The sequence below is a fragment of the Callospermophilus lateralis genome, unplaced genomic scaffold (genome assembly GCF_048772815.1).
Source record: "Callospermophilus lateralis isolate mCalLat2 unplaced genomic scaffold, mCalLat2.hap1 Scaffold_45, whole genome shotgun sequence".
NCBI classification, from domain to species: Eukaryota; Metazoa; Chordata; class Mammalia; order Rodentia; family Sciuridae; genus Callospermophilus; species Callospermophilus lateralis.
In genome coordinates this window covers 8,191,725-8,216,983 of record NW_027514398.1, presented here as the reverse complement: position 1 = coordinate 8,216,983, position 25,259 = coordinate 8,191,725, and the positions used below count along the sequence as shown (strand labels likewise).

The 25,259-nt window shown below is 31.0% G+C and overlaps 1 protein-coding gene across 1 annotated transcript in view; it reads left to right on the top strand.

Moving 5' to 3' along the window:
- The window catches only part of LOC143388947 (3',5'-cyclic-AMP phosphodiesterase 4D-like), a 34,983-nt gene extending 20,543 nt beyond the window's left edge, over positions 1–14,440 (top strand). Inside the window, exon 7 of the mRNA XM_076842358.1 lies at positions 14,368–14,440. Coding sequence (XP_076698473.1) covers positions 14,368–14,417 — 50 coding nt within the window. The 3' untranslated portion in view covers positions 14,418–14,440. The remainder of the gene's footprint in view (positions 1–14,367) is intronic.
- Positions 14,441–25,259: the final 10,819 nt, after the last annotated feature.

Sequence of the window (25,259 nt, the reverse complement as noted above, 5' to 3'; positions counted from 1 at the left end):
TGTATTTTGAAATAAAGTAGGGAATAAAAATTTTAATTAGGGTACTAATTCAGCAGAAAATTCTCAAGGTATTATAGCCCCCAAATAGAAAATGTGACCAACCTCACTGATTTTGGGAGTTATTTTTAAGGATATGTTTATCAACACTTCTTCCATCTAATAGTGTACCTATAAATGGCAACATGTAATTAAGTACATATATTAAATCTTTCAATTAAATTTGGCTGCTGAGGATCTGGGGAATAACATGAAATAAAGTAAATTTTCAATAATATATTTTGTTCAGTTATAGGTTTTAGATATTTCTAAAACAGTTTCTTGGTTTTGTAGTATTGGGTACCATCTCACCACTAATTCTACATTTCAATAAAAGATGTTTGGTGGCTCAAAAATTGTTCAAACAAGCATTTTCAGTTACCAGGATACAACTGCAAACCCATAGAATGTACACTTGCAAGAGTGAACTCTTAAATAAAATACATGCCAAAGGTTGTCCATGTACTCTGTGTATTGAGACCCTTTTATGTTTGTAGTTTCTCCAGGCTTCCATAATATTATATAGCTGAGATATCTAAGGTTTTTCATTTATTTTTATAGTACCCTCTAAAGGCATGAGTTTGAATTCTATTTTTGGCTTGAAAATCTGTATCTATACTTACTGGGGCAAAAGCCACATGCTGTAGGAAAGTATGAATTGTAAGAAAGAGACTTAGAAGTTGCAGTGACTCAAGACATTTAAATAGATTTTTCACAGCAAAAAAAATAAATAAATATAGAAAAAGATAGTAGTAAACTCAGTGTTAGAAGCATAGAAATAGTGGAGAGAAAAATATTAATGCTGAATAATATTTTTTTGATAGATATAGTTAATTTTGAATTTATAGACTGCAGGAGCATCGAGAAGAAAAAATTATATATTTTATTTAATTCTCAAAATACACATGAATAAAGTAGTTAAAAGTTTACAATGCTTGTATATTGTATCTTTCTGGAAGTAAAATGATTATATGAGAGAATGAATTACTAAGATTTCATGGTTTTAAGATAATTTAATAAAATTAATTCAGTGTTACCTATTTGACTTATTCATACTGTAAATAATTTACTCACAAGATAAATTGATCGCATCCTATATAACTATATGTAGATAACAAATACTATTTTGTTTAATACACATTATCATATTAAATCGTATTAAGGGAAAATGATAATACTTACAAATAAAATATACCTAGATTTTTATTTGAATTTATAAAGTATTTTAAACAGTTTTTATTATCAAAAATGTAAAACATTTAAATAAATATGAAGAAGTAATAAATATTACAAATTCTAAAATTATTTTGAAACAAATATGAAATAACAGATAACTTGTTATAATTATTTAATTTTATAAACAGATAATGGCTTTAAAAGTGCAGTTACAATATTATCTCATCTAAATGTTAGTAATACACTAACCTAATATAATATCCAGTGTTCAAATCAGGATCCAAAGAAGTCCACATGTGACAATTGGTTGATTCGTCTTTCTTCTTTTCTTTTGTCATAGCTAGAAAATGAACTCAGGTTTTGTGCATGACTCTACCCTTGAGCAGCTTCCCCAGTTTGCAGGTTCTTCCTTCAATTGATATTTTTCCCTGGAATGTATTTAATAAGTGAAAAAATAGCCAAAATTTTATGTGGCTTCAAAATTAAATATCTAACTAATTACATTGATTTGACATATTTTGTGACCCTGCATTTATTGGACAACTGAAGTTTAATACAGAGACATGATTCTATCCAGGTTTGTTTATTTTGGCAAAATCACTTAAGTGGGTCATGTTTTTCTATGAGAAAGCATAGGGGTTGGTTATTTCTTTTCTAATCCTGGAAACCATTACCCAATTATAAGAATTTGTTAGGGCTGGGGATGTGGCTCAAGTGGTAGCGCGCTCGCCTGGCATGTGTGCGGCCTGGGATAGGTCCTCAGCACCACATACAAATAAAGATGTTGTCTCCATTGAAAACTAAAATAAATAAATATTTTTTTTAAAAAGAATTTATTAGGGATTATAGAATGGTAATTTTCTTATTCTATTATTTTTAATATACTTCTTGGTTGAACTATTTTTATTAAAAGAAATTTCTGCTTATCAAATTTTTTTATCCATCAGGGTATAACTTCAATAGAAAATATATTTTGCAAAACATTTTGAACACCATTTTCACACTTTTTTCCTTGTATGAAATTTGTATGGTTATTTATTAAAAAATAAAAACTTATGAAATTAAATTAAAGTCACACTTTTGATATTAATGAGCCTTATGGAAAAAAATTCTAATGTTTAGATGATGCTACTTGATAGTTCAGTAAGATGTTATTTTAAATAAGTTTAAGGTAATTAGTGAAAAAATGTGTTTTACTCTGTGGTAGAGGTGATTGGGAAAAAACAAAAAATAGAAATAAAAGTAGGTGGCTATCTAATTCTACAAGGCAATTTTTATTTCCATATCTTGAAACACTTTAATATTGTGGTATTGATACTGTAGATGTGCTAATACTGCCTCTTTTCAAATTATTTACTTTATTTTTGAAAAGACATAAAAAATAATCTGGTATTGATTAGCATTACTAATTTGCCACATCAAATTATAACATTTTGACTTAGTGGATTTAAAATACATATGTTCATTTAGTGTGGTGTTTTAGTTGTACAATTGATATTGTAGAGTTTTATAATACAGAGAAAATCATTTGTCCTTTCTCAGCTAACATTTGTAATGTTTTGGATCCCTTCATTTTATTGTATTTCCTCTAGGAAGTAGTGGCAATGCCATTCTCATTTATTTCTGTATTTTTTTTTTTTTTGCTATGCACTCTCAAAGTAATGTTTTCATATTTTAAACTTTATATTATACTATCTGCCAATAGCAATGTTTTGCTTTGTTTTGACTCATTGCAGATATATTTGGAACAAAGGAAACAGCCCACACAACAAAATATTAAATCACAAATATCAGAAAACTCTCTCTCTCCTTAGTCTAAACTCTAAAATTTATTACCTATTTTTAAAAGAAATAATGGTCCCTTATCTACTACTGTGCACAGGAAAGGAATAATCAAAAACAGAAGACAAAAATATCAAAATATTTCAAAAACATTCTACATAATCATAAAATTAAACAATCCATAAGATTTATGGATCTTAGTATCAGCTATCTCTAAATAAGCATTAGTTATGTTTTTACTGACTACTTATTAAATGTATCATTAATAAATGACTGCAGAAATACTTTTAAGACAACAATAAATCCTGTAAATTTTATATTTTACACATATCACAAATACTGATAAAAATATGACAGTAAATTTTAACATAGGAAATAAGAAATGAAAGAATAGGGGAAGTGTGACTAGGTAGGTAAAATTCAAGGCATGTAAAATTTGTCTTGTCCCTAACCATGCCTCCATGTCCTATTCAAAGTCCTTGAGATTCATTTTGAGAGATATTGTTTTAGAGTTTCCAATTCTCCAAACACTTATAAGAGAGAGACGCCTCTTATAAATAGCTAGACAAGCACATTCCTCAATGGGACTTTTAACCAAATGGGTAACATAATGAATTAATTTTTTACTTTTTGATTCTTTGTATTAGAATTTTTAGGGAGTAGTGTCAGTAATATAATGACTAATATTATCTAACTATTCAGCATTCATATGTAAAAAGTGAGGATAAGTTCATTACTCAGATGATTTTTCTTCAAACATTATTTGCACAAGTTTTCACATGATGAATATTATGATTATTTTCATTTCTAAATTTAATATTATAACTAATAATGTCTGAAAAACTAGTGTGAACCAATGTAATGCTCTAATTTCAACTTGCTACTTGCATTATAAAAGTGAAGAATTGTTGATTTCATATCTAAAACTTTTCTCTGGTCAAAATATCTTTAATTCCTTTCTTTCCATTTTAACTATGAACAGTTAAATTTGCATTTTTAAGGTAATTTTCAGTCACTTTTGGGTGGTGTGCAATTGCACTTTACAATTGATTTATAATTGGACTGTGCTGACAATGGAAAATCTTACAAGTATTGAACATGACATTTATGACAGTATTGCTGTCATCTTGGCTTCTTTTATTGAAAATGCAGAGAATTATAATTGGGCTAACAAGCCTGGTAGCCTGGCTCTTTCCAATTATATTAACCAGCCTAGTCTAGCATTAGCTGCCTGAACACACAATGAAACAGGCCTAGAGCTTTTGTTTTTCTTTCCATTTTATTTTGGTACTTGCCCAAGTATCTAAGAAAAAAATCTTCTGCCTTCATGTAATGTTTGAGAATGTTTGATAATTTTTCTCCATCCCACCAAGAAATGTAAACACCTAAGTTTTCTATCTTGATTTCACTGATTTTGGATAAGAGATTAATTCTAATAAAAGACTAGTTGTATTTGTTATGTATGAGAAATTATTATCTTAGAATAATAATATCAATCATTATCTTAAAATTTTATAATTTTTTGGCAATTTTTCTTTGAATTTATTCTAATTTATTCTAAATGTTTTTTTTAAGTGGTGGATTGATTTCAAAATGAAATTTCTCTTCACATGAACCAATCAACGTATTGACGCATTACTGTATCCTTTGACTTTCAGCAAGTAATATAGCTTACTGTATATGAGAGTGAGTTTTGTGAAATATTAGATATTTTGTGAATTTAAAATATTTTGTGAATTTAAAAACTAAATTTTTAATTGAAAATTAAATACTTAAGAAAAATTATTCGAAATAGTTTTTGATTTAAAACATCTAAGTTTGTAGCATGTCACCTATTAGGAATGTTAGATTCTATACTAGTTTTATTCTCTTTTTCTGGTTTCTTAAGATTTCAAATCATTAGCTTACTATTACATTTCTTTTCCAAATATTCCCAAACCTTCTCTCAAGATATTTAAGATCTTTAGTCAATTGTTTTCTGTATAGAAATATAAAAACAACTTGAAAATTTGTCCTATAGACATTAAATATCACTATAGCACAGAAGAGATCTTCTGTAAGGATCTGTGTTTCAGAATTAATATTTAAAAAATACCACAAGTCTATAATAAGAAATAGTCCTTCAGACAAATTATAAGCACTACAAAATTATTTTAAAAAGTGAGTTAGAACTCTATGTATTAAACTGAAGAAAAATGTGGGAAAGCAGAATACAAAATAATATGCACAGTATGATCTTGTTTTTGAAAATAAAAGACAAAAAGTACATGTTTGTTACTGAGTTTTATAAGAACTTCAAAATTTGCAATTAAAAATAACATTAGTGTTTTTTTTAATTTTATTTTTTTATGTGGTGCTAAGGATTGAACCCAGGGTCTCATGTATGCTAGGGGAGCGCTGTACTTCTGAGCCACAATCCCAGCCCCAACATTAGTGTTATTTTTATGTTTATAGTTTAATGGGATCTGTTCAAATTGCATCTTAGAAGTTGACAGTGGAGGAGAGGGGTTTCTGTTTACTTTTCTCTGTCCTCTAGTTTTTTAGATATATTTCAAATTTGTATTTAAACAATAAAGCAGTCTTATTTTCTTCATTAAAAAGGCGTACGTTACTTGGTAAAAGAAAATTTTGAAATTTTAGATTTAATATTACATTATCTAGTGTCTCCAGTGGGTTATTTAGTTGTTATAAATTATAGCCTAATAATTAGTAAAAATGTTGTAAAACAAATAGTAGTTAAATTTTTGATCTTTGAGGTTTTTTTTTTAAAGTTCACAGTAATATTGTAAATCATTCTTCTTTTCCAACCACCTACTTATATTTAAAGCTGTGCAATAAATAGCTTGAGTGAGTTTAAGAAAAGGACTTAATCCAGGTTTCTTAATATAATTTTAATTTTATTTAAGTGTTTTGTTTGGAAAATATTTTTTAAAATACAATAGTAAGATAGTGTTTGTTATCCGTGTTTGAAAATGAATTTTCCCATAAGGAAAATTTAACTAAACTTTCTCAAGTTTTTTTTTTTTTTTTTTTTTTTTTTTTTTAGTTCAAATACCTTGAAAAAATGAAGTGTAAATTAAAAGTTTCCATTCCTACTTCATGGGTACTAAATCCAAAATCTAAATTAAATTGCACTAAAGGTCAGTCTACAGAACTAGAGACTTTATATTTCCCAATTAAGGGATGGGCTACTTCATTTTTAATATCCTTTAGAGAGTGAAAAAACACTCCCTCCTCTTTCAGTCTTCATTATCAAATAATATCCAATCAAAGTAGAATATATCACTTCAAAAGTGTTTAGAGGTGTCTAATTATGCATTTTGACTGGGAGTCATCCTTTGCGTTAGCAACTGTCCTATAGGACTAATTAATTTAATTTCCTCATTAAATTTATTTCTGCCCCAAATGGTGTTTACCACTAGATATAAATAAGCTTCAATTTCTACCTCTTAAGGGAATCATGCCAATTAAAGTAATGAAATTTTCAAGTTTCATAGCTATATAGTCAACCATGTACCAAAATAGCTGGGGTTTAATGAATCATATGATTTGAGTTGGGTTTTGTTGAAGTACTGATGCTTGCAGTTTATTAAGTGACTCGTTCCTTAAATATAAACACCACGGGGTGGAATCTTCGTGCACAGATTCTGGGATTTGATACACCTAGGCTAGAATTCAAAACTTGCTTCCTTTGTGCTCTGTCACCTTCAGCAGGTAACTAGACAATTCTAACTTCCATTTTCCACACCTATGAGGCACAAACATCAAAACTTAACTCTCCAAGTTGTCATCATCGTGTGGAAGATGTAGGGAAAGTGTGAGACATCAGGCTCAGCATTTAATAAAGCATTCAGTAAATGAAATGACCTGCCCTTGTGATTAATTCATACTTTTTGGTTTACAATTTAATTGTTAAATGGTATTAAACATATTTAAAGTGTGAAGCATGCCTGTAATACCAATGAATATAGAGGCTGAGTGCAGAGGATCCTTAGTTTGGGCCCAGCCTGTGCCAACTTGCCAAGACCCTGTCACAAAATAAAAAATAAAAAGGAGTAGGGATGTAGCTCAGTAGTAGAGCACATTTGGATTCATTCCCCAGTACACTCCTCTGCAAAATAATAGCTATGTATGAATAACTTTTTATTGATTATCGTTTAAGTCTTAGAACTAAGAAAAACATAGAGAAAGAAGTGTGTTCCTTGAGTTTGGTGTCTTGTGGTGTTTCAAGTTGCACCTCACTATTGGCCCTCCTGTCTTACTTTCTTACTCCTGTGTTTCAATCATATACTAATGAAGTATAACAATTGTCATTTTCTTTGTTATAGGTTCTCTTGATATAAAGTATGTGGGCAATATAAATGTACTTTTCAACTTAGTACTAATAGCATCTCTGTTTTCTTGCTAACTAGAAAGTCTGTCTAATATCTAATATTTGTTTCTTTTTCTTGTGCAACCTTTCCTTGGTACCAGCTGCTACTTCAAAGAATAAAGTTAAAGATGAGCCCATGTCCATTTTGCATGGTTATGGTAATTCACTTTTCTGCTTATTCCAAGTTCTCTTAAATGATAAAATCTATTCTGTTGGTGTCAATGCTAGTTCAGTGCATGAATACTATTTATAAGTTACCCAAAATGCATGTATTTCAACCATTCGGTTTTTGATATATGTCTGTTTGCATGGTTGTTTTTAAGTTTGTTTTCTAGTTTTGTTTCTCATTTTATTTTATTCTGAAATGTGCTTTCATGTGCTAATATTTTGCCTGTTGACCTTAGCTTCCTTAATAAAATTGAGAATTAAAAAAAATGTCATAATTAAAGCTTGAGGAAAGTCACAAAATTCTGTATGCCTTCATATAACTATTTGAAAAGGAAATTAAATCCTCTAAAAGATGAATATTATAAACAGTTTGAGTTATTTATTATTTTTTCTTCTATTTTGAGATTGTATTAAATTTGTCTGATAGTTACCTGAAAACATATTTTCATAAAAAAAGTATGCACTTATCTAAAAAACAAAATATCTTCCTAAAAGCCAAAAATCTGTTGTAATGTGTCTAAGTTTTTTGAATTTGGCAAAAATTCAAATTATCTATCTATATAATCTGTGTATCTACTTATGATAGTATGTACTAGATTCATAGTTCATATGATTCAATTTATATTTCCCATAGTAATCTATCACGGTTTGTAAAGTTGTTTTTTTTTCTGTTTATGTTTCTCAATTAGCCAAAAAGCATTATTTTATTTTACTTTTTGTCTTTTAGGTCCAAGTTCTAGTTTTATGCTTAGTTTTAATATAGTAAGTTAGGCCTACTTTTGAAGTGTTAACTTCCTCCTCTTGATAAAGCTTAGTATTTACTTTAGAACCCATAGTTTCCTAGCAATGTATTTGTCAATAGATTACTAAGTGTAAAAGAGGGGTTGGCAAATTATTGTCACCTCCATGCCTTGTGTAGGTTCTCGTATCAGAAAATTTGATAGAAATATTAGCCAATCTTTACTGTAGTAATTTTCTGTTTGAATTTGAAAAAAAAAACATTCATAGAACAATTAACGTATGTCTATAAATTAATAAACATAATGAATTCATATAATAAAAGGTTAAGAAGTGTTGTTTCAGAAATGAGGCATTAAGAAAACTGTAATAATAATGTGTCAATGGTGGGTAAACCCATCCATAGAGAGACAGAGATTCTTAATAAAATCTGGGTAATACTTTATGAATAAGGTTGAATGTTAATTTGATCTTAAAATATGATTAGAATGTATATAGAAAAATGTAGTAAAAAACAAAGAAGATTAGAGCCAGGTACAGTTGTGTACCCCTGTAATCCCAGTGACTAGGGAGGCTGAGGCAGTTGAATTACAAGTTTGAGACTAGCCTCTGCAATTTAGCAAGTTCCTAAACAACTCAGTGAAAACCCTGTTTCAAAATAAAATATGAGAAGGCCCAGGGATGTGGCTCATTGGCTTAGTGCCTGTGTGTTCAATATCTGGTACCAGCAACAAAAAAAGGAGTAAGAAAACATATATAAAGCTAAGGAAGCAGGGGTGATTGCAGTCTATTTCAGTAAAGTGAGAAGACATTTTGAATGAGCCCTGAGTTTTTAAAAATAAAGGGAGAAAGTAAATTTGAAGATAAAACAATAAGGAATGGTGTGAGCATGAGTAATTGCTGCATTGATTCCATAAACCTCTAGCAATAATCAAAACTATGTTCACTTAATAATTCTCAAATATAATTGCAACTAATTAAAAATATAATTAAAATTAATTCAAATTATAGAGGTTGCAATGTTTTAAATACAGAAATTTTTTTTCCATTGGATGATGATACCATAAAATATTCTAGAGGTTCCATGTCTTCTGCTGGCTAGAATTTTGCAATGCAAATATATTTTTGTGGACAGATTAAAACTTCCTACATCTTTTTTCCTACCCTTACACATATGTTCATTGTCTTTTTATCTCTTCTCACTTGCATTCAGGGGGCTTTCAGACATAGTTTATCCCATGTCTGTCTTTTTGCATGTGCCAGTTATTATAAAGCAAGAATAACACTTTCTAGAATTAACTGCACCTCAATCAGAAATTTAAATTTTATTTCTAACCATTGTTTGAGAAAGATATACATTATTCAAAGGTAATAGATTGAACTCTGCAATACTTTTATTGTCTAATTTCTGTGTCAAGGTAAATTGTCTTCAAACAGGAATAAAATTTGGATGCTGAAAATAGAACCCAAGTAATGTAAAAGTGGATGGTTGCTTAAAAATAGTTCTTTCCTCTGACCCAGACAACTTACTTCCCAGCAAAACAAGGGACGTTCTGGGGAGGATCACATCTCATTCACTTTATAAAGTCTTGGAAAGGTAGGGAGATTCTGACAGAATGGAAAAAGTAATGTATTCTCATTTTTTACAAAATAGAAATGTGGTGTCATTCCATAAACCATAGACTAGTGAATTCAAAATCAACATCCTAGTAAGGAATTTTAAATAAGGCTCCTATAGTAATTGTTTGTGGGTGCTTAGATTAAAACAGAGTTCACTAGGAGTCAGCTAATAGTTACTAGTAATGGCATAAAAGACTACCTTAATTTTCCTCCTTTTTCTTTAATACTGGTTACAACTATTGCACAATATCGGAGCACAATAATATAGACATTGCATATATAGATTTTATCAAATTATGTAGCAACTGATTATCTTCATTGGTCAAATCCAATGGTGGATTGACAATCAGCATATTACTTATTTCTTTTCTGCTGAATATATATTGCTTCTTTTGATTTTCATTACCCCTGATCTCAGTGTCTCTGTACACATTAGATTTTTAAAAAAATATTTTTGACTCTTTCTCTCTTCTCCATTTTATTCTGAAGCAGAGGCATCATTGAGACTACATCTCTGATCCTTGAGGAGATCATCCATTGCAGTGTTGGCTCAGATCTCCACAACTCCTTTGAAAAATGCACTTCATTTCATACAAAATAAAGGAAGCAGCCATTTTCTAGATGGTTGTCTACCCACCAGCAACCCCTCCCCACTGCTGACTGGCAAGCCAAGAATAAATTACCCAATCACACTTCTTCTCTGAAATCTTAAGTCTGAGAAAAGGAAAGGAGAGAGGGGAAAGGTGAAAAAGACAGTAGGGTGAAGGAGAGACAGTTGATCAGATAGGTTATTCTCCATGGCCATGAATTCTGTGTGTGGACTTAAAAAGATAAACTAAATCTAAGAGAGAGGAATGAAGCAAGGTTGTATAAAAAGAAAGAGGAAAGAATACCCTAATTGTGCCCAATCCCCTTTTTCTAAAGTATGTCTTGGCTCTGTTTTATCCCTGCATTTTGGGTCTATGAAACGACTTTATTTTAGGTAAGCTTTCTAGACGGATTTCTCTTTCAAACAATCCAAAGAGAACCAGTTGGTATAGTTGTCTTCTTTCTCTACAAGTTTTCTTTGTTGGTTTTGATGATTACTTTTCTTGGCTTGATGTCACCTACTGAGCTTTTGCCTGCTATTCCCTCATTGTGCAGAACACTTCCCCTTCAATATTAAAAGCATTGTGCTTATTTTGCTTTGCAAATCTGAATGGTCTGGATTTGCTATCTTCTCATAACACCAAATTTCTCTGATTTTCTAGGTTTATAAGATTGGGAACTTATTTCATTTCTACTCACTAATAGCTCTCACATTCGGTTAGGTACCAAATAGTCCTGGTTGGATTGCATTCCCATCGTATCCTCTTCCTCAAGTCACTCATTCCTCAGAGCTTGTCTGGAGTCTTTTCTAACTTGTTTCCCACATTAGTTCTCCATACTCTACAATCTATTTTACATCTGTTTATCTAGCTAAAATTTAAATAAGATCATCAATGTTTTACCACTTAGAAGAAATGGGCATCTGAGAGTTTTCTTAAAATGTCTTTGTGTAAAATAATTTTGTTTCATTCTATAATAAATTTATAAAAATATAACAAATGTATTACACTGGTTAATATTGCTCCAAGATCTTACAAATTTTAAGCAGTTTTAACTCAGTAGAAATATTTTATTCTCTAATCCTGATTTTTAAGTTATTTCAAAATTCTGCAACAATAGTAAGGATAACATTTTATGCCATTTCTAGAACACCAGCTTTTAGCTACTATTTTCAAAGTCTTTAAGTCTTAACAATTATATTATCATTATCCAGTGCTCAAATAGAAATTAGCATAATCATTCTGACAGTGCCTAAGAATTCAAAGATAATGCAAGTGCTCAGCTATATAAATTGAGATACACATGTAGTTCAAAGGAAAATCAATATTTTAATTTACTAGATTTATTAAGGAAAAGTCATTCAGAATATCATTAAATAAAATATTCACGTGAGACTATATACAAACCTGATGTAATTTAAAATATAATATTTAGGGTGGAGTTGAAAGGAATATAAGAAAATGAAATTGGAATGTTGTTTCAAACTATTTTGAGATTTTTATTTTAGGTGTGGCACCTGTTTTTAGTTTGCACTATGTAATGTATTTCACACATTAAGTCATTCATTTTGTGTTTAAACATAGGTTGAATCTTGATTTGGGGACTCACTAGATTTCAGTATTTGGACATTTGACTAGCTTCACTAAAGTTGATACAACATTCAGTTATTGTGAAAATTATATAGGATGATGCATAAAAACGAATTATCCCAGGGCTGGCCCATAATAAGCCTTCAGTAAATTTTGCATACTGTAGTTTTGAATATTACATTATAATCATCAATACCAGTTATATGATATCTGTAGGGGAAAAAATATGAAAACATATCATCCAAGACAAGTCTATGTACTCAATGCTTTTCTAGAAGTGTTAACTAAATTTCATCTTCATGATGGTGTTCATATATTTATATTCGTTTTAAAATTAAAATAAACACATAAAATATATGAGTGATCTAGTAGGTAGTTTTTACCATTCTTCAATTTTGTTATTAAAAACCAAAGTTAATGAAAAATATCATTAAAAAATGTTAACTCAAAGTGAAAAGAAAACAAGAAAATTATTTCATAGAGAGGTCTGTATGATATTTAAATGTAAAATTGTTTTCATTCTGAGTGAAAAAAAATTGAGAAATAAGACCATACTATTTTTCTTGAAAATATCAGTTAGATATTTTTTATTGAAGATTTTGTTTAGATTTTAACTTAAAAATATAAGGAATTCTTCAAATTTTTATATTACAGCTATAAAATATTCATGAAAAATTGCTAATCAAGAAATGACTACTAAAGCTTACATTTATCCTGCATAAAACTGATCTAAAGGAATATGTTTAGGATGCTAGAATTATGTAAATGAATTTTAAAACATGTTATGTACCTATAACACAGTCACCAAGGGCTCCAGATAAAAGGCTTTCCAGTGGTACCTTTTAGAGGAATGCTTTCTTAATCCACACTCTAGTTGAACTCACTTCTCTAGTAAAATCACAATGAAGGCATTGCTATATATAATAGTGGAATAATGCTTATAAAATTCTAATGTATTATTCCAGCTGTTTTCCAACTTTAGAAATATGAATAAAAATGATAATTTCAACAATTAATCTTTCCTGTACATTATTTTTTAAATAAAACAGATTTTATTTTTTAAAATAAAACAGATTAAAAAACCAAGAATTTTAAAAATTGTGTTTATTTTTGGTAGATTCCTTAAAAGAAAACATAAATTCTCAGAGCCTAGCAGGAGATTTACTGAAAGAAAGCATTTCTTAGAAACTGCAGCCATTTTGTTTTAAAATCTAGCGAATTAAAATGCATTTAGTGATAGCAATTCCTTCACATTTAATTACTCACCCACATTTTCAAAATATTTGTCAACATTATTTAGGGCATGTATAGGCTCTAGTCAAAAGAAGAAATAGTATATTTTATACTTTGAAATCAAATTAAAAACGAATTGGTACACCAGTATTTAAAATAAACTGTGTGTAGCAGCAATAATGACTACTTTTTTAGAATCTAAATTAAAAAAAGACTAACCAAGAAAATAAATACTGCAAAATGTTGCTAACATTGTACCCTTTATCACTGACCTCATACAAGATAATGAAACAGAAATTTTCATTATTAGTTTAAATATTTTATTAATAAACTTTCACTTGTACTAACTTACATAAAAATAAATTTTTAGCAAATAAAATCATGCTGCTTTGGTTGTTGAAAGTTCTTTGTTGTCTTAAAGGGAACTGTTATCTTTTAAGTGATATTTCAAACTGGCTTGGAGTATGAATATTAAATTTTAAGATGCCAATCATATCACAGGTCCTAAAATGGGTAGAGAGATGAATACACTAAGATATATTCTATGTTAGTAAGGGTTAAGTACGTTTGACAGGATTTGTTTTATTTAAAAATTATGTAAGTCTCTCAACTTCATTGGTGGCTTGTACAAATACAAATGATGCATCTAGAATTAACTCTGATATATAATTGAGAGAAAATCAACTTACAGAAACATAATAAAGCAGCTGGAAAATGAATAGAATATCAATAATATTATTAAAAATATGTATAAAATGCAAGTTGCATTCATTGTAGGAAACACAATGTTAGAAGATGTTCTTTATTAATGATAATGAAACTATTTTAATTTTAAATATCACAATATATTTTAGTTACAGATGAGGAGGCACCTGGATAAAATTAAATTGTCTAAGTATAAATAAAAGATATTAGCTACCTCATGAGATACAATATGCCATTGGTAATTTTAAAAACAAAAAACAGAATGTCAGAAAATCAAAATATGAAATTGTGAATTCTTATTATCAGATAATGTTATATCCAAGTCTGTACTCAATAAGAGTAATTTTTGCTTTTTCTCAGTTATTGAGCATCACATGCAAAAAGTAGACCTGATCTCTGGTGTGAGGTGATATATTTAATTTTTACCCTGGCAAATGGATGAAGCTGAATCAACACATGTCTGTTATGAATAGACACATTAAATGTTAGAGTAGCCAAATGCAATTGATGTCAGGTTCAAGCAACTTAAATAAAGGAAATACATTCTCGATGGGAACTAGTAATAATGAGCAAGTTAGCATTTCATTTTTTAAAGGAATTTGGTACAATAATCTTTGTGTCTTTTGGATATCTATATAGTGTGTTATTCCTTCTCAGTTGCTATGACAGAATGATTTAGTCTTCCAATAGGAAAAGAGACTGGACCCCCTGTTTACATGCCTTTTCCCAGTGAGTGCTGAAATAAAACTTGCTCCATTTGCCTCTTTTAATAGATCAGGTACTATAAACTCTTCCTGAAAGTATGGAGATCAAATGAGTCACTATTTTTAACATCTATTCCAAAGGTTTGCTTAAGTGACCATTATTTCAATCCACAGCAACTGTTTGTTAGAAAACTAATTTTTGCTCTATGTTGGTACTATACATTATAAACATTAGCATAATTTTTTAACTTCTTTTTTTCTTTGTTTTTACTTTTTGTGGTGCTGTGGATCAATCCCAAGGCCTCAAACTTGTGTGATCTATCCAACCAGCCTCAACCCACTTTTTTAAATTTGTTTGTTCCATTTTCTTTTTCCTACTATAATGAATATGAAATTCTGTCCTTGAATTTATGCAGTTTACCACCAGAGGTTTTCAAATCACTATAAATACCATCATTCATATCTCAGAATTTCATGTCTTTATGATATCTGCCTTCAATTTTTTTGTTGCCTTCAATCAGTTGGCTGCCTTCAATTTAAGTTCTTTTCCTGCACAAGGAATATTCCCACAAAACTGATCTGAAGGTACTTGGATCTTACATCCCTCTGGCTCTTCATTAGAACTCTGTAGTCTCCCACCTCTAATTAATTTCACATATTTAATAATTAATACATATGTTCACTTTAAAATCACAGTCTCTACATTCAGATCTCATCTCTATACTAAGTTGATCTACTTTATCCAGAATAGTTTAAAGCATAGATGATTATTGTCTGGAACAAGAGTTTTCTTTGCCATTTGTCCAAAATGACTGACACTTTTACCTTTCTAAATGCTTCTCTAACAAACATCCACATACTGAGACACCTAGTATCAATAATATGATTAAATTGAATCATGTGGAGTGTTGTTCAGATCTAGATATAGGAGTTAATAGAGACTTGAGCAAAAAAATGGTTGAAATTTCACTTGAACATCTAAGATGTTTAGATATCTTCTATTTCAACATAATACGGAAATATAATTTCCACCTATAGCTACTCTGTTTGTTTTTCTGAAACCTCTTTATATATTTGGGAAGTGCATTAGTGCAAAGTCACTTGCTCCTGTCTTTGGTGATTTATTTCTTCCCAGGAGGAAACAAAAAAATAGAGTGACTGTTGTTTGGTTGCCAAATAACAAATTATCTAGCATACAGATTTCCTATCTCTAGCACTGCATCCTTATGTTGTTTAAGCTAAGATTTAAAAATCAAATGTGTATTCTAATGCACCACTTGAGTTGTACATTTTACTCCTTCACTCACTTAAAATATAAAAACAAGTGTACATATCACTTATTTTCTTTAAAAAATATTCACAGAGACAATTGAATACTATTATTTCATGTATCACTTGAATTATAAGAATCACGCAGTGTTTTAGTCATTTTTTTTTGCCACTGTGATTAAAAGCCCCAAACAGGACAGTTGTAGAGGAGGAAAATTTATTTGAGGGATCATGGTTTCAGAGGTCTCAATCCATAGATAGCAGGCTCCATTTCACAAGGCTCAAGGTGATGCCGAACATCATGGTGGAAGAGTGTGGTGGGAGGAAGAGTCTTACATGATGATCAGGCAGCAGATACAAATATATCCCAAAGCCACGCCCCCACCCCCACCCCCTCCAGCCACACCTCACCTGCCTCAAGTTACCACTTAGTTAATTCCATTAGGTGATGAATTCACTGATTCAGTTAAGACTTTCTGTGAGACATTCCCCCAAGCTTATGTGATGTAAGAAGGTTCAGAAAAGAAATGATTGGGTTACAAGAGGCTTAACCCAATCAGTGAATTTATTACCTGTTGGGATTAATTCAGTGGAAGGTAGGTGGGGTGTTGCTGTAGGAAGTGGTTTGTTACAGGGTGTGTCTATGGGGTATATATTTTGTATCTGGTAGTGGAGTCTCTCTCTCTGCTTTCTATCATCATGTGAGCTGCTTCCCGGTGTCACACTCTTCCTCCATGATGTTCAGCCTCACCTTGTTTTGGGGAATACCCCACATCCAAACCATAATATGTAGTGAACTTCTAAATCCAAAATACTTCTTATCATAATGTACTATTTCCTTAGGTGTTCTAGAGAGACATAAATTATATGTATTTCAAGAGAGTTGATCACCTATCACCAATTAAGCACTGATCAAGCAACTAGATTGAAATATATACAAAATTTTTTTTCTAGCAGTATCTAACATTCTCATTTTTTATTACTAGATTAAAGAAAACAAGAGCACACAGTATCATTTTTATGAGATTTAAAATAAGTACATTGATACATTGTTGTTTTCCTTGTTAGAGGCTTTGACCATTGGTCAGAGCTGGCATTGCTAGAGTGGTTTCTCTGCCAGATTGTGGGCATTGGTCTGTAGAGATAGTCTTTTACATTCAGTGAGTGAATTCCACCTGGTAGAGCATGCTCTACGTCTTATGCATACATATCTTTCTACATGCATTAACCTTTCCTGAGATCTTGTATTGAAAAGCGCAAATGAGAAAATATTCTGAACAGGTCACTGACTGTTAAAAGGGACTGCTTGCATCTCTCTTGGTTCTGTTCCTCTATCATTTCAAGGCACATGATACAGCCCTATAAGGTATATGATGAATTTAGTCAAACTGCTTTTTAAAAATAACTATCAGTGACTTAAATTATAATTTTCTTTGACCTTCTATTTTTAATGACAGTATTTGACAGAGTAATTATTTACAAACTGAAAGAAACTTAACCTGAGAAATCAGATAGTTTTGCAAAACAGCTCCTTTAAAATGATGTTAGATTCTTTCTCTAATAATTATGTCTGAAATGTTCTATATTTTTTTTCTTTTTCATTTTAAAATATACTCAACTATTATTACCAGTTTTTCATTTAGCAGTCCTTTGACACCTCCTTAGGAAAGATAAATAACATCTCTAGACCATACATAAAATTTTCTGATGTTTGGTATTCTTCTTAAGTTCCCATCTAGCACCAATATTCTATAATCTGTATCCTTTAAAAGAGAATAAATTTTCATGTGAAAAATTATTGCTTATTATGTAAGTACTCCATTGATTTAGTTCTATCTACTATGTGATTGCATTTTTATTTTTCTAAATCTACCAATTTCTGCAAAGTTATGGACTGAGCATCTCACATTACTCTCTAGGTGGTTTATGTAAATAACAATAATAAAAACCCCTGAAGCTTCGTCCCTGTTCCCAGTGGTATCCCACTGACATCCTTTCAGCTTGAAAAGGTTCTATCTATTGCTGATGTTATTTTTTTCTCCTTCCCACTGGCAATTTTCAGCCTACTGTGCTTCTTCATCTGATTTCTTGACTCTTTCTTGACTTAAGAATTAATTATTGAAATGTATCAGATGCACTCTGAAAATGTCAGTGTATTTGGTTGGATTTACTAAGAAGCTCAGCTTTTCAGCCAACCTGATATTGTAACTGAATTTCAAGTAGGGCCTTTCTCCATGCATCCTTTTCACAGGCAACACAAAAACATAATGCAGATGATCTATACTATCTCTGAAAGGTTTGTGCTGTATAAGGCCATTTGTCTCTATCACTTAAAAGCAGAATGTTTACCTTTGCATTTTAGTGCTGTTTTTGTCTCATTGAAACTTGAACAAACACTTTATATAGAACTACAAGAGACTCACAGAAGCTGTCCATCTATCCTCCTGCCTCCAAACTGGCCTGTGGCTAATTTAATCTGTCCAATTCAGATGGTTATTGATCCTAGTATAAAAGGAATTCACAACCTCCCTTTCATGTGGTGGCATATTCTACAAACCTTATTCTCACAAGCTCAGACACAGGAATTCATACCTCAAATAGTACAACAAGGCAGGTTGAGGGTGGAAGCACTTTAAATAAAAACTTTAAAATCTGCTGAAAAGAGACTCAAAAGAATTTAAGAAACATTTGTGGTATGGGTTAGGAAGGGGAAAAATGCTTGAAGTCACAAGACATAAACTTAAAAGAATATCAATAAAAATATATCTAAGCAGCTTTAATTCCACTCATAAAATTCCAATTGCATTACCTTACAAAATAATGACTAGGTACTTATTCTATGCTAAATTCTGCTTCAGGTGCTTCTGTTTCACTGTTGTTTAAAATTACCAACAAACATCTCCAGCCTTATAAAGCTTATATTCTATTGGAGGAAGATGAACAACAGTAAACTAAGTGGATAATGTAGTTTATCTTTTAAGGTGATCAATATTGTGAAAAAAATAGATTGGCAAATGCCTAGAAGTGGCAGAATCACTATTTTAAATTCTGTAGTCAGGGCAAGGCCAATTAAGAGGGTCATGTTTGGTCAAAAAGAAGGTGAAGAAGGTCATGTTTGGTCAAAAAGAAGCCCTGAGGATATTGTGGAAAGACTACTGAGGGTAAAAGATAAAAACAGCTTGGAGCCAAGGAAGAGTTATGTTTGCCATGCTCAAGAGGGAACAAAGTCTGATTGGGTGGAGCACACAGAGGCAGAAGAAGAAAGGGTGAGAAGGGTGTGAGCGAGGGGAGTTAATAAAAGCAAGTAAAAGGGTAATAGGCCTTGCTTGCTTAGAGCCAAGTAGGCTACTTTATGGATTCTGCTTTTGTGCTGAGTGCAGTGAAACAGTAGAGGAGTTACATGATCTGCCTATGAATGTAAAGAATAACTCTGGTTATTCAAGAGTCAAGAATGTCTCTGAGGCTTTCTTTGGCCTATGCCAAATGACACAGTCTCTAAATTAAATACAATGACTGGGACAAGAAAGAGTACAAGGAATAATGTCCAGCCAGTGAGTGAAGCCCAGGGGTATAGCACATGCTGTTTCTGAGGTTGGCTTTGAACTTGCAATCCTCCTGCCTCAGCCTCCTGAGCTGTTGTGATTACAGGCCATGGAGCCCTGTATCTTCTAAGCATTTTTTGAATCATCTTTCTGGAAAAGGAAAATGGCTAGTCACTATGCTCCTAACTATGCTAGTTATTATACATTTTTAAAATGTCCCTCTTATTGTTTTAAAGTATTTCAGAAGATAATATTGTATGGTAGAATGCTGAGCTGAGAACTGAGTAGGTACATATATATTTTCAAATTTTCTTTAATATAGTCTTCAATACTGATACGTGACAATTTCATAGTTAGAGATTAGAAATTGAAGGATTAGAATTTTTGTTGTGCTCAATTGCAAAACTATAGCCACTTTCTACTACTTTTTTATATAAGGAATTTTATATAAAATTAATATTGAATATAAAGTAAAATTGGACAGTATTGAGTTTTTTCTAAAGTCACTCTTTTGTTAATCTTTCCCTTTTCTTGTTATTTTGCTCTCAAATTTCTCAATGATATGTTTATTTTCCTGGTGGATTCAAAGAGCTCTTTCAAGTTTACCACTCCTCACTCCAACAAAATTAAAGGTCAACAACATTCATAGGCAGAGAATACAAGAGGATACATGTGTCAGGAAAATTTGATGACCAAACTAAGTAAATTTTCTAAATTAAAAATGTTTTTTAAATAAAAAGATTTTTAAAATTACTTCAATTGAAAATTTCCCTAAAGAGTAACTAGGATGTCATATGAACTCAAAATATTGTATAGTATTATAGATCCTATTGAAGGAGTAGTTGTTTGAATCTTCAGACAACTATTACAGCTATATAGGGCTTATATTTGCTTTTTCTCTATTTCTAGAAACATTATGGTTGGCAACTGAAAGTGTTTTCTTATTATATAAATAGAATCAATGGCTATTTAAAGAAATCCTGTGTATTGTTCTCTATCTAATCATTTAAAACATGTAGAAGGAAATGATAGGCACATGCATATTAAAACATCATAATTCTAGGCATAAAAAACAGGTATGTAAGGAGTGAAATTTCAAGTTTTAAAAATTTAACAGAACTGTATTTTGAGCCATGATTTTCCCATGTGCCTTTCCTTTTTTGTTTCTCTTTTTGTTTTTCTCTGCCAGTTCTTTCTATAGAGTTCTCTGACCCTTGATATCATCACACACTTCTTCAGAGTCCAGGTACCACAGAAATGAAGGGCTGCTTGAAGCTCATTCTATCTGTAATATCTTTCCTTCTGCTTTGAGGGGGCTGTCCCAGTTTGCAGATCTACTCAGGCAGAATTTCTTGAGAATCCTTCAGATCCACCTAACCCTTCCCTGGTCTTCCTTGGGCTCAATATCAATTTCCCCACTCCCAATCTCTGCTACTCCAGAATTTTTCTCTCTAACCTACCTCCATTATATTTTCTTTCTAATCTTTTATTAAATCCAGGTTTTCCCTCTTATAACCTAGCCTTTTAAAACACAAAAGCTAAGACAGATTCCAATTTCCTCAAATTTTTGAACATATATTTTCCGCTGGTACCTTGATACTTAACCACTGCCTAACTTATAAGGGTGGGCAGGATGAAGAGGAGACCTTAGCAGATCAAAAAAATGCAAGAATGCCACATGTGTGCATACCTCAGAGATGCTGCAGAGTCAGTTCCAGACCACTGCAATAAAGCAAATATTGCAATAAGATCTGTCACATGAGTTGTGGAATTTCCCAGTAAGCTTGAATGTAATGTTTACACTGTACTGTAGTTTAGTAAGTGTTCAATAGCATTACAACAAAAATGGAACATAATGTAATTGAAAATACTGTATTGTTATAAAATGCTAACGGTCATCTGAGCTATTGAAAAACATGGTTCTCCATTATTTGGTTGACCATGGTTGTTACAGTTATTCAATTTGTAAAAAATAAAAATAAAAAAGCTTCATTGGCATGCACAATAAAGCAAAGTACAATAAAATGAGGAATGCCTATAATGAAGTTTCAAAAATTAATACCACATTCCAATGACCCACAGAAATATAACACTCCATTCTTGTCTGACCCTTGAATTGCTAATTTACAAAGAAATCTTACATTTTAGATTGTTCTTCTTTATTCAAAGTTGTGATATTCAAATTTTTACATATTTTATAATATAAAAAAGGAAATTCTTGCTGAGTTACTTTATATATTACTTATTTTGATCATATGGAAAAGTTTTCTAATAAATTATGTACTGTAGGATGATATAGAATTGACCTCATATAAAGAGGCACAGCAATAGATATAGTAAAAAATATTTGATATAAATGAGTTTTCTGTGCAAACTGGAATGGCATTTGAATCAAAGGAGCATGATATTTTAAAAAATTTTTTGCTATAGTACCAAACATATTTTCAATACTTTTTATAAAATTCTTGTGTACGAAGTTGTTTTATAAATAAATTTAAAACTTTTTCTCCCTATTGAATCATTAGTGGTAAAAGAGGATTTTTTTTAATGTACTCTTTTTTCCCTCTCAGATTCTCAGGAACATTTCTCCTTTACATATCAAAGTCTTTCTCTCATCACATTGCTCTTAATGGGTCTCAATATTGTTAGTTTTTAAAATAAAAACTCTGAAAAGTTCATTTATATTCCTCTTATAATCAATTTTATCTTATTTATGTCTAGACAGCCACTGGAAAAAAAAAAGTATGCAGGATTGCCAAAAGACATCGAAGCAGGCAATATAACCTACATTGTCCTTGTGTCTCCTTTCTAGTCAATTTATTTCTCTACCTAGGTTTCTGATGGGTATCTGTGTTTGTGCAGGAGCTCCGACTGTATCTGCTCCTGCTGAATGCTCACTTATCTGAGACTAATAAAATCAGGGCCCTGGATGCAAATGGGACGGCAGAGACTGAAAGAGAGACACTGTGTTAGACACATTGCATGGGCACATTTTCACATACCCACTTTATTCTCCCCTTCCACAGTTGCTCTCCTCCCCAGGACCATTTGGGTAGCTTTCCTTCATGAACTCTTATGGTGCCTGCTACCTGTCTCTCTCTCAGCATTAACCGTACATGATTGTCTTTATTTTGTATGTCCCTTTATCTTCTTAACTTTTAATGAGTATTACTAGTCCCTAATATCACGCCTGGTCATTTTTAGGTACTTAATATATGTATGCTGAATTGATTGTGAATATATTCAGGTGGTACATAGAGATGAAGGCAGCTCGAATATCATGATATGAAAGTAAAACTGATAATAATAATTCAAATGAATTTTTGAGCACTTACTAAGTGCAGATGCTTTGCTGCTAATTATTTTGCACCCTTTATCTCATATCATGTTTATTATCATCCTACAGAAAATAAAGTTCATTATGAGCTTTACTGTTAGAAAAATTATTTGCATGATAATTATTTTTCTGATATTTCTACTTTCCTGGTATAACCTATTTTTTCTTACTTATCTTTACATTATTAAATACTTTAATGATGTACATATCAACTTTGTTATAAATTGCCATTCTAAAGAATATTACCTGCTCTAAAATAAATGCAACTGATATAGAATATCTTTTACAAAGATGCTGGCAGGAAAGTCCATGCAGTAAACAATATACGTGTATTGTGTGTTTATGTTGTGTGACTATCACTAAGCCCAGAATATTTTTTATTTGCAGATGTTCATGAATGTATTTGAAATTGACATGAAGTAAATGTGGCCTGAATCTACCATTCATTTCCTTTACTTTCAAGTACAAATATACTAATATTTGCTTGTACTTTTAATCATTTTAATTTTATTAGTCAAAGGATTTGGGGGTATGTTTAATATCAGTTTTATATTGTTATTTGTGCTATTGTTTATTTGGTTTGTGTATAGCATTAGGTTCTTTTATTTTAATTGTGTATACCCATTATGAAATTTTCTGTTTACTACTGACCAGAAGTATGGAGAAATTCTGTTTATTTGAATTGACATAATTTTCACCCATGAATTATTACTCGAGGTATTTTTTATTGTGAATTAGTTCTAAGCTCTATTAAGGCTATGCCCTGGGAAGTTCATTCAACTGTCTTAAGACACTTTTTATACCCCATACTTTTGGGTTTAATATCGAACATTCAAACTTTAATCTTGCCTTTTCATTTTTCTGAGGATGTGCAGTAATTTTCTCACCAGCTACACATCTTCTGGGATGTGTTTTTGTTTTGAATGATTTTATTTTGACATCCAGGTTAGCATTAGCTAAAATGTAAATGGTGTATTTTTTGCTACTTGATTTTTCTGAAATCATCTCCCTATCTTTCTAAAATATCCCATTTGTCCATCTGTGTTTAATCTAAATTTGAAAATTTGAGAACAGATAGATTGCTATAGTCAGCAGGACAAGAAACACAAACAACCTTTCTCTTGATGTGTTTTCATATTTGAAACATTCTGTGATTCACTGAAGTATGCTTTGAGTTAAAGCATCAGGGCTTATGGGAAATATGCTATTATTACTTTATGTTCAATTATGTAATGCTTGTATTCTTGGCATGCATTAATAATGCATATGAAAAAGGATAAAAAAAACAATTTTATTGTTTCTTTTTCTTGTGATAAAAGTACCTATGTTCTTTAGTGGAATTGTTTTATTAAAATAAGATTTTAAAAAGTCAAATGCCTTGATATAGTCTAATTACTAGTTTGATATCTGAAGTTGCTGTGACACTGAGGGGAAAAAAAAGGATTATTATTTATTTATTTATTTTCTGACTAATTTACTAAGCTAGTCTTCTCCCTGTTACCATTGAGCTTACCGTTGCAGCACAAACATAACTTCACTTGAGAACCTATTTATCATACCTCATAATTTAACAAGTTTGGTAAAAACTTTATTTGTGGAAAGTAAACATTCATAACTTTCTCAGAAGACTCAATGCAAAATTAGATATAATATAAACATTGGACTTGAAAATTAGATAAGAGAGGAATTCAATATTAACTAAAATAAGTATTAGAGATCATTTATTAAAGCAATTATCAAGGAGTCTTTAGACAAGGGAAGAAAGAAATTTGGTGGGTTTGGAGAATGGGGAGTCCTCCAGCTGGGGAGGTATGCCAGAGCTGAGGCAAAGGGGGCAATGGTGGAGTCCTGCAGGTGAAGAAAGGACAGAGGATCTAAAATTCATGGCAGAAGCATGCAGAGTGAAGAAAGAACCTTCACATACCTGAAAATAAAGTGAATCAGTTGCAAATTTAGCCTTAATTTTTCCAATGGAAAATGTTTTTCAAATACTTTCAGAATTTTAAACAGTGAACTTTCTGAGGACATTTTCAGTGCAGTTAGATTCATTACTCCAACATTTATTCATTATATATTATAAAATATGTATTTAAGTAAGTAAATTTTATAAAAGACATTAATGAAAAAAAATGGCAGTTTCATTTCTATTCTCACATTTCAGGGAATTTTTATTTTTTTCATAGTTCTCACATTTATCATTATTTTAGTCAGCTTTTTCACTGCCTCGACTAAAGGACCTAACCAGAATAATTTTTAAAAAGAAAAGCTTTTTAGCATGCTCACAGTTTTAGAGGTGTTAGTCCATAGGAGGATGGCTCCATTCCTGGGGCTCCAGGTGAGGCAGAATATCATGATAGAAGAGTGTGGCAGAAGGAAGCACCTCACATGGTGATCAACAAA